The sequence below is a fragment of the Rhea americana genome, unplaced genomic scaffold (assembly GCF_003343005.1).
Source record: "Rhea americana isolate MKP2758 unplaced genomic scaffold, rheAme1 scaffold_51, whole genome shotgun sequence".
Taxonomy (NCBI): Eukaryota; Metazoa; Chordata; class Aves; order Rheiformes; family Rheidae; genus Rhea; species Rhea americana.
Genome location: NW_028186657.1, coordinates 418,365 through 433,751, shown reverse-complemented (window position 1 = coordinate 433,751; position 15,387 = coordinate 418,365). Strand labels below are relative to the sequence as shown.

The window sequence follows — 15,387 nt, the reverse complement described above, 5'->3', positions numbered from 1 at the left end:
ATATCCTTCCCCGCTAGTGGTAGTTGTTTGGTAACCTTGCTGCCCTCCAGTGCGCTACAAGCTTTCCAACTAGCTATTACTTGCTATTATTGAGTATCTGCATAGAAAGGGCATCTACCAGGGCTTAAATGCTCCCTGCTTTAAAGAAGAAAGATGCTTCTTTAGGGATCCTACTTGCTATGATTTTTATAGTCAATAGTGGAGCAGTAGGTTAGGAGAGAGAATTAGAAGTTCAGCTAGATTCAGCAGGATTTCAGTACCTAGCGCCAGCCCAGATATGTAAGACACGGAACTGATACACAGCAAGAAACATCAGCACCAGAAAAGTAACAGTAACACTTTCACATGTTCTAGTAATGTAAAGATCTCACTTGAATAGTAAACTCTCTGATCACCTGATGATTGAGACCTTCCAGTGCTGTTAAAATATTTTAAACATTTTTAGAAGCAGTTGTTTTTTTTTTTTTTTTCCAAACTCTTCATGATTTGAGCGGCCTTCCTAATCACAGCACGAATGTGGTCTTCTCTTGCCTGTCTTTAACTTCAACTAAGATTCATTTGTAGTGAAAGTTTAGTTAGTTTAGGATACTAACTGACAACTAATTTACAACTATAGCTGCTAAGTTAAAGAAATTATTTATAGAAACCCTATGCTACTATTTTGATGGTATTTTCATGTACCATGACTAAAAATAAGAAAACACATCTTTTCCATTAAACTACTATTTATTATTTCATTCTTAAAAAACATAGTGTGAACTGGGTTCTCTACGTAGCAGAAGATGGAACCTTTGGCTACGTTAACAGTAAAGGAGAGAGAACAAGGATGTTTCTATTAGATATTTATGAGGGAAAGAAGATGAATTCTGCTGCCACAGTTGTTCTAATTAAAAATTTAGGTAGCTTATACTCATAATGTGTACTGCAAAGGTGATAGTACTTTGGTAATATTTCTATCATACAGGAGTTGGATTTATTCTCACAAGTGCTCTAAAATAATATGGCCATAGAAGTCAGTTACAGTCTTTGAGTGTTAATATAAATCAACATGGGGAGTAAACCTAGAAAACAAAGATTGTCCTGTGGCACTGCTTYTTTTATTTGCTGTTTGCCTATGCACAGTCCATCCAGAGAGATGAACTGAATAGGGTTTTTTGCATAGAACAATTCATTTTTTTATGTGTTTGTTAATTTGGAGAAAAGGTTCAATTTCTAGCTATATTTTCATATGGTTCTCCAAGCAAACCTTTTAAGAGTTCTTGACTGTTTGCGCTTTTCTGGGTTTCTGTTTAAAATTAGGAGAGAAAAAACCTGTTGGCAATGTGGACAGCTGGTGTGTGTCTGGGTCTGCACGCACCATGTGGCTGCTATTGGCTGCGCTAACAAAATTGTGCCTACTAGTTACCATATAAGCAGTGACCTATGTTAATCCCAGTTGCTAGTCATTTGATCAATCCTTAAATAATAAGTGATAGCCTGTATGAGAAACTTGAGGACAGTCCGGCTGTCCTCTTTTCTTGGTATTYTCGTCTTTTCTTTTGTRGCAGTTTCCAGCTCTGCTATTCTGMTGTCTTTAAGAAAAGCGCCTTATAKAGGAAAAGTACAAGTTATAAAATGGTGTAATTAAGGTACTTTGTAGCATCTTTTTTYCAGTCACTAATTCATCACAAATATGCTCTTACAGTATTTTCTCCACAGATTTTTACATTTCAGGCATAAAAAGTAATAAATTATGAATATTAGCAGAACTCATAAAACAAACATGGATGTTTTAACTATTAAAGACAGCAGAGATACTCAAGGTAACCAAATACCCAGGGAAAATCTCGTTCAGACCCTGGGACAGAACATGGCCAGTTACGGTGGGARAAGAGCCCATACGCTGCTGGCAGCATGAGGCAAGGAGCTACCATGTTTCAGCACACAGAGAACTTCTGGGGAATTTAGGTAGCAGCCGGTCTAATAGAGCAATGGAGTCTGAGAAGAACCAGACCACCTACACCACAAACCCTTGCAGTGTGAGCATCCACCTGCTTTTGTGAAGCACATCTGCCCTTCACAGGGGCGAGTAGCCTGCTAAGAAACAGAAATACCACGGGACTAGTCTGGACACAGTCATCTTACAAACTCTAATAAGCCTCCTTTGTCTATGGACACATCAGTTGTTTTCAGAAACTTGTAACTTAGGCACACCTGTATATTTTCACAGAAATGTGAGCCCTTCACCTAATTCCACTTCCCATGAAGTGACTCTTCCTGGGAGCGTTCCCAGTGTTCCAGACTCCGTCTAGTTAACTGAAGTGAAATGATGCATTTTATCCACTTCAAACCTCTCTCTGACGATGAACTGCAACGACACATACGAATAAAATCAAACTTGGCCAGGTGGCCAACACAGAATTCTTAAAGCTCTTCTGGAGTTATTTTAAATACAGCAGTGTTTAAGCAACAGAAAAGAGAATCTTATAATAGTATGTGTGAGACAATCTCAGCTACAGGTGTTGCTACCCGAACCATAATAAAGGCACCAATTTCCTGTGATGTTATAAAGCTGTTCCTTTCTCTAGCATTTGTATTAACTTCCAAATCACTCGTGAGTACAGATTAGAGGCTTGTTTCCCCAGTACCTCACACTTCGCATAGTCACTTAAACATGCATTAAGAGAGAACTAATGGGTATAATTTCCCATTTGCTTTACACACGTATAAATGATTCCACAACGAGGAAGCAATGAAGAATCACACCCACTGTGCTGATTAAATCAGTTAAGTGCAGTGCACATCCCCCTGGCTATACTTCCTGGCACTACTAATTCCTTCTATTGAACCTTTGGGACTTAGGCCAGGACACAGACACAGATGGTTCCTCAAATCAGGAATTCCCTTACCTTAAGGTCTGACAGAGCCTGAAACCCAGTACTCAAACACACAGCTTAGTATATGATGCAAGTATGTGGCAGAAAGCACTTCCCAGGCTCCAAAGTTAGCATACACTTCTCTGATGCTGTGTAAATTAGGATAGAACAGCATCCTAATTTTAGAATGGCACAGCATAGGTTTAAAATAAACCCTTTCATAACGTCTTACTATAGTCACCATCACAGGAGATGGACAGTGTGTATCTCCTTTTCAAAAACACCTCCTGCTCTACCAGAAGTGTTTTAAGGCCCGTGTACTTTTCTGTGTGTAGCAGGGGTTACTGCCAGTAGGAGAAATCTTCAACTTCCCATTCAGAGCAGCACTATTGAGAGGCTATTTCTCAAGTCAGAATCTTGCCCTAGGTATCCTGATCTTCAGAACATAACTGGTGGGAATATGCATCTAGTAGAAACCATAATATGARTATTTATATAAAAGGGCAAACATAATCTGGTTAGCATTTCCCCAAGGGAATGCACCCAAATACACTGCACTGAAGAAACTGATTAACTGATTATCATATCTTCAGACGAAGAAGACTATATCTATCTATATATACCTACAGAGATGAATAAAGATTAATAGAATACATATTATACAAATGAAATCTAAATGTATTATTAAGGAAAAATTATTTTGCTTTTCATTTAATAAGATTTTTTTTCCATGGAAAATTTGCTTTTTCTTTGAAAATAATTTGAACTGATTTGATTTATTTCAAATTCGTATTAAGAATGAGCATTTTCAATGTAAATAAAATTTGGAAGTTATTGACATACTGTTTTATACACTTATATAGTAACTATACATACCACGGAATGGGCTGGGCAGAGCATGGAAGTAAAATCTCTGGAGAAAGGCCAAATAACCTACAATCTTCTAATTAGGGTTCCTAATATTAAAGTACGTTGTCTTACTCACAGAGATACTGYCATGTTGCATTATCATTCATTTCTAGAAAAAAACAAACATATGTTAGCCCCTAAACAGCAATCTGGCAGCGCTGAGGAGCCTCCTTGCTACGTTAGACAATACTGGGGAAACGGGAGCCAGAGATCAGGGAAAGGGGACAGAAGTGCTAATGAAAACATTAGCAATTTACCAAGCAAGAGCTAGTGACTGACACTGTGCTGAAGATCGTCTGGTCATTTTTGACTAAGGCAAATGTCTTAGTTTGACAGCTTCACAGAGGCATCACACCAGGAGTGCAAATCACCTCCGGCACAGAGATAATCTGAAAGTAATAGACAGAGTGTATTTAGGCTGGTCTCAGCTGAAGAGCAGAGAGGTCCATGAATAAAGTCAGAAAACAAATGCAGATGAACACGGCTGGGAAAAGATTCTCTTACAGAGGTAACATATTTTGCTTAAGAAAAATGGGATTAAAACAAAGAACTGTCTAGTCCATGCTCTCTAGTGCACTTAATGCATTTTGTGTTTTGGATTTGCATTTTATGACAACTAGTATTAGGTTCTGAATTGCACATCTTTGGTCTTGCCTTAGCTTGTACACTCCTATAGCATTATATCTTTGACTATTTCCAGAATGCTTTTCTTACTCAAAATCTCACATATTTAAAAGGCCTGTAGTTATACCACCCCCAAATCACTTACAGAAACTAGGGAAYACCTGGCAACCCCTCCCCGAGTATTCCACAGTCCTGTTTTTCCATTTACTTTTTCTTAAGATTGCTTATATCACTTTTAGGCAGAAGGAGACATTCAGTACATCACAGAATTACTGGCTTACCTTGTTACACCATTTCCTATCTTAKGCTTGTTATTCTTAACTTACCTTGAGAAATCATCTTATCTTGAGAAAATCATCAATAGATCCCACTCCCCAAACTCCCAAGGAAACAAATAAACAAAAAATCTCTCTGTGGAATTAATATTATTCCTTTCTTCTGTAAGATTCCCTGAAATAGTGGATTTCACAATACAACAGAGTGTAGTACCAATAGGCCCACAACATGCAATTCAGAAGAATTTATGTATCCTCAAATGATTCCTTAGACTGGTCAGCTCCACAGTGCCTGACAAGTTATGTTGGACGTTTAAGTTTTGACTTCCTCCGATTTATCTTCTGCATTAGCAGAAACTTTGAAGCCAATAGAGTTTACCTGGGGTTTTTAATTATTATATTTTATTTCCTTGAGAGTTCAGTCAAGTATTGACTGCCATGAGAAGTGGGTCTAGCAGGATACTTCTGTAGGCTTTGCTTATAAACAACATGAGCGGATATAAAGTGTTCCCTATGAAAATCTCTAAGGTATTTGGGGGGTTTTAAGCATATATCCATTAGGAAAAAAAGAATAATTATTGTATTAAAAGTAGAATAGTATATCGCTATGAATGCAATGACAATAGCAAAACCTACCACCTCAACCAGGTCCTTCCTACAGCATGAGATAATTCTCTCTGAAAAGTCAAAGTATGGTTTGAGCATCTGATTCATGTGCAGTTCAGAAGATTACTGAGGAATATATATTTCTTACGTACTCCATGGGGAAACTTGCATCTCTTGGGGTGCTGGACAGACATCTATGTGGAATAATTTAACTTTATTAACAGAAAAGATATAAATATTCTTCTTTTTGTCTCTACTTTATCAAGAGTCCTCAGTATACAGTGAAAGGAATTCTTATTTGGGCCCTTTTWTACTATGTAAGCTACCGTAGAGAAGCTCTAGTTTCATATTCTCCATAATTTGTAAGGTTGAAAAACATTTACATTTTACAAATGGTAATTATATTACTTTTATATAATGGTCACCACGCGACTTTCACCCGAAGGTAAAGGAAATGAAGGAAAAGAATGAAAAATGAAAATTTCCATTAATAATTAGCAATTTGAGATTTGAATTGAACCTAGGTGTTATTTTGAGTTCCCTGTCCAGTTGCAGTCATCCTTTGAACCTCCAAGAGCAATAACAGTCCTGATGTGTCTGCAGTTATAGAAATATTCTTTCAGATTGCCCTCGAGGGTGAACTTCAACTGCTGTTGGCTCAGCTCTGTTGAAATGAGGCCTTATGGGTTTTTTTTTTCTCCCAGAAGACTGGTATGGGTGGTTGAGAACTATGCTGCTTCAACTGCAATCTCACAACTTCCAAAACTAAATAAGTTCTGTAGGAAGGCCTTACATATAGGAAGGAGCAATGACATTTGTGAGAGGTGAACAAAATCTAGAACAATTACATCACTTTTAAACTTTCTGGAACATGTTGGCACAGACATGCTAATTCTAAATACAGTTAGATGGTCAGTACCAAAAAAAAATATATATATGAAAGAACTTCCACCTGGAGAGTCTCCAGGATGTCCAGGATGTGTGGCAAATACTCTGTGACAGGGCACTGGTGTCTCTATGGAAATGCACTGGCCACTGAAGTGCATCATTGGCACAACAGTGACAGTTCTGGGTAATGTTTCATTGCTGCTGAATGGATAAAGGACTGACCAAGACTGTTAACATTTTCAAAGCTCTTATAAATTATAATATATTTTGAAAAAAAAAAGTATGTTTATTTTAAAATAAGGCATAAAATATTTTTAAAATGTTGCTGCAATAGTTTACTATATAAAAACACTGCTTGAGCTAAGTGGAAAATCCAAAGACATCTTCATGGTTTTCTAGAGAAAACTTGATAAGAACAGTGTTTGTGAAGGTCTATGAAATGGAAAGACTGTCTGAGGCTACTGTACATATACATATATATATATATATATATATATATACATATATATACACACACACATATGTATGTATGTATTTATTAATCTGTTATCCACATCCCCATTAGGCTTGGGTCACGCATAATGTTATTGAAGAAGTCTCTGCACGAGGTCTTCACAATATGCCCTGGTCTAGCTTAGTTGGATTTATCTRCTCGTTTTCTCAGCACAGATACTGTTTTGTATTTGGCTCTAATACCTATAAGCAACAGCGCTGGCTTGTGTACAAGATCCTGACATTTTCTATTCTTTTGAATAAAAGATTCTAGAAGATGAGAGTGCTAGAACTACCAGAACTGTTGGCCAGAAGGACCAGTCCCAGTGCAGAACCAAAAATGTGGACTAAAATCACCAAAAAAGTAGTTACCTAGGATCTGATACATCAGCTTAGCTACTCCAGAAGACAGTGTACAGCAGTAGCATCAGCTTCAGAGAAAGAAGAAGGAGCACAAAGAAAACAGATGAATTTTTATTTCAGTTCTGAACTAATATTTTGTACCTTTTCATATTTTCATATATGTTCTAATTTATATTTCACCTCTTTTATAGCAATTTTTTGTCTCATTAAAGAAGCAGAATAACTCCGAGTATGGAAAAGGCTTTCTCCTAGAGACTGCTTTGATGTAATGCAGCTACTGCTTAAAACAATTGCTACCATAATATAGCAGAAACAAAGCCAATTTTGAAATATCAAGGTTATTAATAGTATATATCAAAGTGGATCAATAAAGGAATTAATTCCCAAAATTGACAAAATAATTACTTTCCAAAAAGTTCATACATGATCCACAGAGATGAAGAATAATTCATACTGTAATGTTACAGGTTCATTTTTATGATATTCCTAATCAATACTTTTGTATATTTATCAGACATACACATATAATGCAAACACTGCATCTGTAAATTAAGGAACAAATAACTGTAGTTAATTAAAATAGGTTGCTTACATTCAGTATTATCTTCTTTAGAGACTGCACACATATCATTAGTTTTAAATGTTTGGTTTGATAATAACATAATATAATTAAATTATAAAGCAGTTAATGCATGGGATATGGACATTTGCATTGAAAAAAACAGAAAAGTAAAAAAAAATCAACTGAAAAATTATGTCTTAAATTGTTTTTTTATGGCCAGATTCAAAAGGGTCATTCTGGGAAAATTAAGATTTTAACTATGTCTGAAAATCCAGAACCCTATATTAAATAAAGGTACTAATCTAAGCAAAACACGTTAGCCACAGAGTCTCTTTGATCTCTCTAAGAAAATATCTAGATTTGCAAACTCTCTTCTGTCTCAGTTCAAGACTACTCTGGATTCCATTTCACAGAATTGGAATGAAATCTGTAGCCTTAAATTCTGTAGAATTTGGGGAATTGGGATTTGCGAGGATTTCTATAACTTGAAGTAAAGATGAGATCTCTTTTTGTTCAGAAAAAAAAAAGAAAGAAAAGATCATAAACTGAACCTTTGCTCTACTCGTGAACACAGCTAGAATTACTTAACAGTTTGACCAGAAAAAAGAAAATTGGAAATAGAATCTCAGAACAGGAATGAGGTGGAATACACTCCAGAGTAACCTTGCTTGGGAAACGTGGGTTCAAATTCTCTTAGAGGAGACGATAGAACAGGAGATCTGTAGACAAATCATAAATTAGTTACTGACACAGCCCTGCCCCGAAGAATATTTGAGGACATGAATAATTGAGAAAGTACAGCTGAAAGCACGCATTATTTGCGAGCGGCAGCAGAGGCAGCATGGGGACAGGAGGTTTGCTAGACCTCCACCAGGCACTCAGTTGCCACTGTATGACTATACTAGGCGTCTGCAAGTTATAACGAACGACTTGGTAAGAAAGCAGCCTGCTATGCCATGCAAGAGAGGTTACCCTTGAAACGAGTTCGTCATCTGAATTAACCTGCAAAAGAGTTTACTTTTGCAGCRTGGAAACCCCACCAGTTCTTGAACTTTACTAGCTCTAAAGAAGGGATATGCATATATTTGCCTTCAGCACATCCGGTGAAAAAACAACTCAAAATCAGAATATACCCTAACATCAATAAAGTCGATAGGGGTTTTAACACAGTACCCTGTCTCTATGTGTTTCTATTTTACAGGAGATTATGTAGTCATGTCTGTCTACTTTAACCTGAGCAGGAGAATGGGTTATTTCACAATTCAGACTTACATTCCCTGCACACTTATTGTTGTGTTGTCCTGGGTCTCTTTCTGGATTAACAAGGATGCCGTTCCAGCCAGAACATCACTGGGTGAGTTGTTGAATCTTCCCCCTTTTATTCAAGCATCACAACAGAAGCGACATCTTTGCAGATCACTGGTTTGTAAACGTGTGACATGATCTCAAAACTCACGAGTTGTTATCACTTAGACTGATGTATTCATTTCCAAGGTATTACATAATCTAAACAATATTTACATCTCTTTCTTTTTACTATGTTGGATCCTAACTGTATATTGTAGGTTGGCTGCAATAAAAATTCATGTCTTTGCTGATAACAGAAATCAAAAAGATGAGGAACATTTCTCGATTTAGGGCAGGCACATTTTGGTCTATTTCCACATCATGGTGACCAGCCATACAAATGAAATCAATACCAAGAGGGCTTCAATCTTTCCGTCTGTCTGTCGCACAGCAGTAGAAAGAGGGCAGCATAGTACCTCGACTTCTACTTTAGGGACCATAGGTCAAATGTAGCCTTCAGACCACAAAAATTAACTGAATTTAGTGGTACTATCTGAAATCCTATACCATGAATGATTTTCTACTCCTACATTAAATCCATGTGAATGAGAATCATTTTAGTTTTTACTTCTGCATTTTAATTTCTTCATAGAACTACAATACAGAGCATGAGTGTAAAATGAGAAACAACATTCTCACTGCAGAGCTCCTTCAAAAGAAACACAGGACCAGAGGACCGCTGGTTACCATGACAGAATGTTTTGAGTGTTTTATTGCCTTTTTTCAACTCTTCCTCCAAAAAGGTTACAAAAGCTGCAATAAAGAAGTAAAAGATTAATAAATTTATGCAGCTGTTATTTTTAATTTTACCTAGATGTACCATACAGACCTCTCTATTGAGAACTAGTCTATTTGCACCACTGAGGAAGTAAAAGGGCCAAAAAAATCAGTGATGTGAAATTTGCTATKTATAAACATGATGGATTTTAGCTGTTCTGATGCATTTTTAATATTTTTCATAAGACAATACAGGGAATAATGTTCTGAGAGGAGAAGGGACGCCGAGGCACGGAACAGTGCTTCTCAGTTAAAGTGGCATACCTGCAATCACACACGCACTTCCTCCTGCAGTCCCAGSCAGATTAAGTGCTCTCTCTAGAACGTCCATGAACTTCTCTCATGTAATGCCTGCAGATGTGTTTCTTACTGACAGTGCTATCACTACTAAAAATAAAGGAAACCGATGCCAGCAGCATAAAAGGTTTAAAGAGACTGGGCTTAAGGTTACTTTGAAGAATGGACTAAAATGTTAGACATATTTTTAGTCTCTCTCCACCATGGTTTTCTTCCTCTGACACAACAAGCTCTTCTTTCTCAGYCTAATTTAAGTCCCTAAACTAAAGAACTCCTAAAACCAAACTAAAAAGCTATATTAAAACTAAACTTAATTCCTTTCTTCGAATCAGGATTCTTCTAATCAAAGTGTCCTGCAAGGACAGCCCTTGCACTGACCATGCAAAGATGGTCCATGCTCTCTCTTGTTCCCTGAAGCTCTCATTGAATCCACATGTACTGCATGGGATGCACTTTTTAACATCCTTGCTATATGTCAGAGCTCTAGGCTTCCTTCAAAACCAGTTAGCGTGAGCTAACTGGAAAAACTACTTTGTCACCTAAAGTAATAATATTTCTGTTGTTTTCTGTCTATCTACCAGGTATCACAACTGTCCTGACAATGACCACTCTAAGTACAATTGCTCGTAAATCTCTTCCAAAAGTTTCCTATGTGACAGCAATGGATCTTTTTGTGTCAGTTTGTTTTATTTTTGTTTTCTCTGCACTGGTGGAGTATGGAACTTTGCACTACTTTGTCAGCAACAGAAAGCCAAGCAAGGATAAAGACAAAAAGAAGAAAAATCCAGTACGTATCCTTTTTTTTTTTTAAACCATCACAGTTTAAGATTCAGTTAATTTTTATGAGAGAACATTTAAATCCCACTTTATGCTTGTATTATTTTAGACTGCTATTACATATATATTCTTCTTGGTATTAACAGAAATGCAAACATTCACCTTGAGAATGAAAAGCTCATTTATTACAGTTGTCTGGATGCCAGAGCAACTAATTTCTTAGAACCAGGATCCTTCTAATCAAAGTATTCTGCAAATCACAACTATCACCCAAATTAGTATTTATGTTACAGACAGAGCTCTTGCTGTGACCTTTCCAGCAGAACTGGAACTGTGYATTTCTCTGTCTTAACTTTGGTGATATTCTCCACCTTTGAAGGGATGTCTGTATTACTGACTTGATTCTGTTTTTCTTATTATCAGGACTATAGTTTATCTTTTATATTCAAACTATAGCATGTGCTTTTTCCRATTCTAATTCCCCCTTAAGCATTTGTTTCCTTCTCATTGTTTCCTTATCTTATTTTTCTTGTATTCTCTCCCTCTTTTATCTATTTCTCTCCCTTAGAAAGTGATTTGGTTAGCAGTTTGCAATGTTGCTTGTGGGCAGATGGTACACAATAATAAAATAAATAAAATAATAAAAAATATATACAGTAGCCACAACAAGGGATCCTGGAAACTGYCTCTGTAGAGGTTAGGAGGTTTGCCCAGACAGTTGTTGCCTATTTAGTCTAGGACAGACTTCTTGCCTTTTGCAACTGAGCTGAAAAATCTGTTGTCTACAACCTGTGGATGGGGTGAAAAGAATTAGTGTAAAATACTAGAGGGAATAAGAAGAAGCAAAATCTCTTTCAAAGATCAAATGTGCCTGTGTAAAATGTAAAGAACAAAAGCATTTTATATTTTAGAGAGAATTTTCAAATCTATTTCAGGCATCAAGGAAACAATACAGACACTTGGATTTTCTCCTAAAATCTTCAAGGACTTTTCAAGATAATAGCAGAAAAGAACCAATATAGAGAAATGTATTAATTGGAGAACATTTTATTGCGTTATTCTTATTTCATCTTTAAAAGATTGTCGAGAAACACATTCTAAAAAAATAATAGATGTGCTCCACAGTGGCTAAACAGCCAAAAAGTCACCCATGCAGTTTCAGAGGAAGAATTCACATTTAACTTACTTTAGATATGCTAAAGTTGGATTTTATCACAGGTATCTCTTCTGGACAATAGAAAGAAATAAGCACTGCTGGAGCATGATTCATCCTGGCTTTTGGGGGATGAGATAAATAGCTGTCTTTCTGCACCTATGTTTTTCACTAGCAATAAAAGGATAATTATCTCAAGTTCACATGTCCCACATGGAGATGCCCATATTAGCATAGACTACTTGTACTTTATGTTATTATCTGTAAACTTCTGGGGACAAACAGAAATCTAAATTATGGCCTGAAATCCAACTTAGAAGTAGTGTTGAAGACTATCTACAGAAAAAGGAATTTGGTTTTAAATGTGTATTCATAAAATGTGAATGGCAGAGGATCCAGATCTCTTTCAAAACAGTCCAACACAAAAGATTGGAATACCTACAGAATATGAAAAGATCTAAAAGATGTTGGATATCTTATGTCTTTAGCCTGGATATAGTTACAAGCAAGTGAGAAGACAAAAATGGTTTTTTTTATATTATAGATACTTGTGTAAATGACTATTACTCCACCTTTTCTATAAATTAGACCTTTTAGACTTACTATGTTTTAGAAACATATTTTTAATTTACATTATTTTTGTCTCTTTCTTTCTTGTCTTTCTTTCTTTAATTTAAAAAAAAACCTCTGATTCTCTTTTCTGTCTACAAAATGAAAGCTTCTTCGGATGTTTTCCTTCAAGGTATAATGTTTTTTGGAATGGAAATTCACTGCATGCGACTGCTGAATTTAACTATTAGAGCTTATATAAGAGTGTTGTTGTTGTTGTTTTAATTTAGACACCTAAGCATTCTACTCAAGGTAACTTCCTAATTAAGTAGAATGGCTACATATTTCTGAACAGTTGGTAGAGTTGATTCAGCAGCCCAAATATTGATTCACTATGGTTTTGAACTTTCTGTAAGTTCAAGAGTAACCAACATTATTGGATCACATGAATTAAGAGTTTAATATGTTGAAAACATTTGTGTTTCTCTCTTTCTCAACTGCCCATGGGATCCAATGCCACCAGCTACACCAGAAACCTGCAATACACCCTTTCAGAACTCATCTCTAAGCCTCTTCCTAACTTTTGTGATTTTATTCAAAATTACAAAACCAAATCTATTCTGATGTTGACCTGAACAAAATTCAGTGTAATCACCAGAAATGCTATTCCTTACGCAAGAGTTAGAGTTTTGAAAGGGTTTAAGATGTATACATTTTTAATGCTGTCACTGGATCAGCACACTCTTAACAAATTAGCAAATATACCTAGCTAYGTTATACATCTGAATCTTATCTTCATTCAGAAATGCAGAGATTTTGTTCTAAATATACATATATACACACACACACATATACACACACATAAAAGGAAGTCAATAAATTTGCATACTCATGAGATGGAATTGTTGTTATTTTACCTTAATAACTATCAGCCAGAAATTCTGAGGCCTGTCTTTCTGTCATCCCAGTGTTCATCAAGTGCTCAAATGAGTTTTAAATGCTTAATTGGCTCAACTCATTCCAAACATATACATTACTATAAAAAACTTGAAGCAGCCATYTAGTTGGTGAACATTAGGAGATGGTGAACCGCATATATTCACACAAACTATTGGAGGGTTATAGAGACTCTTCTAATTCTATTCAGAAGACCCAGCTGTTGCCTTTTTTCTTATATATAGTATTTGCTCATGTCTCAGCATGAACTAGTCCTATATTAAAGAAAATCCTGCATTTCCAATTGATTATTTCAGTTCCTTCCGTGTGCAACACCCAAATTGCCTTCATGTATCAAGCAGCTATATAAAATATAAAACACAAAAGCGATTCAGAATGCCATCAGTTACATTTCTGAATGTTTCCTTTAACCTCTACTGTTTACTTAGTTTGGCATTGGAGCTAATTGTCCATAGTCATTAACTTTCTATTGGTTTGTGCTGCTTACCTCTAGAGTTATAGTGTGTGATGCAACTGATTTGAATAAATTCAAGACAGTATTACCATTAGAACTCCTCAGCAATTTTCCATGTACCCCATGCAGAACCATCATTCACATGTTGACCATTAGCCTCTGCTTCCCTGGTGGTCTSGTGATAATAATGCTGTCTTTCCCTCCCACATCTTCTTCTTTTTCCTGCCACTCCATCTTAGGCACCCACAATTGACATCCGGCCTCGATCAGCCACTATTCAAATGAACAATGCCACACATCTCCAAGAAAGGGATGAAGAATACGGGTATGAGTGTCTTGATGGCAAGGACTGTGCCAGTTTTTTTTGCTGCTTTGAGGATTGTCGAACAGGAGCGTGGAGGCATGGCAGAATACACATCCGCATTGCCAAAATGGACTCTTACGCCCGCATCTTCTTCCCAACTGCCTTCTGTTTGTTTAACCTGGTGTACTGGGTATCATATCTTTACCTTTAAAAGCAGAATGAGATCAGTGATATGAGCCTTAYTCACTGAATTTCTTAGAGAGATGGTTTCCTTTCTAAGTCCACTTGAAGTATTTATGATGCGCTTTATAGTGGTCTGAATTCTTTAGTGCCATAACCCGGTAAATATTGATCACACCATTTGTCCAAAAATTGCCATCAGGTTATTGTGAATTAAATGTCCATTCAACTTGTTAAAATAATTTGAAATAAAGGTCATAGAAACAGGTTATATACAGCTATACCTGTTGGAATAGAGACAAGCAGAGCAGACACGCAAGGGGAGCATGGCRACATTACTTCGCAGTTGGTACTGCCATTTCAAACATGAGCGACTGAGACTAGAATTCCCAGGTAAAGTACTGTACAGTTTGTTAACATTGGCTATAATTATGCTATAGCTTTATTCTCTGTGGGCTTTTCTTTTTGGAAGAGTCATCTCTCACTTTGAATAGATATTAAGCTAGGAAAATAACTTCTACTCCCACCCAGACAAAAAYAGACCTTTCCCTTTGCCATCCCTTTAAGAGCACATGTACAATGCTGTAAATATTTCAGTACCTTATAGTACATAAAGTCTAGTGCATGCATCTTTTGGGGGCCAAAATAAATGAAACAAAGGTACCATAAAGTATTGTCTTTTATTTTGTGTCTCTGGATGTGCTATTGTAATTRAAATGTGGATAAAAATCATATTTTTTTTCCTTAAAAATATACCCCCTTCCCTCATGCATGGAAGATCTAAGCAGACAGCACTTTCATGTAAGACATTAGAGAAGCCTTAAGGATTCAAATAAATAACATGTAGACAAATTTGTATGGCCAATATAATAGTTTATAAAGTATACTGTATGTGTCTGCTGCTGTTGTAGCCTTCATTTTCCATTGATAATGTTCCTATATTTCAACTGAATTTCCAATAATTATGCATTGCAAGATCAGCTACTAAATTTAATCTATGTGCTTCTCTTCTTCTTTT

General features: G+C 36.3%; 1 protein-coding gene across 1 annotated transcript in view; it reads left to right on the top strand.

Moving 5' to 3' along the window:
- Positions 1 to 14,400, top strand: part of GABRG2 (gamma-aminobutyric acid type A receptor subunit gamma2) — a 70,357-nt gene extending 55,957 nt beyond the window's left edge. The window contains exons 7-10 of the mRNA XM_085317832.1: positions 8,776 to 8,928; positions 10,577 to 10,782; positions 12,644 to 12,667; positions 14,125 to 14,400. Coding sequence (XP_085173958.1) covers positions 8,776 to 8,928; positions 10,577 to 10,782; positions 12,644 to 12,667; positions 14,125 to 14,400 — 659 coding nt within the window. The remainder of the gene's footprint in view (positions 1 to 8,775; positions 8,929 to 10,576; positions 10,783 to 12,643; positions 12,668 to 14,124) is intronic.
- Positions 14,401 to 15,387: the final 987 nt, after the last annotated feature.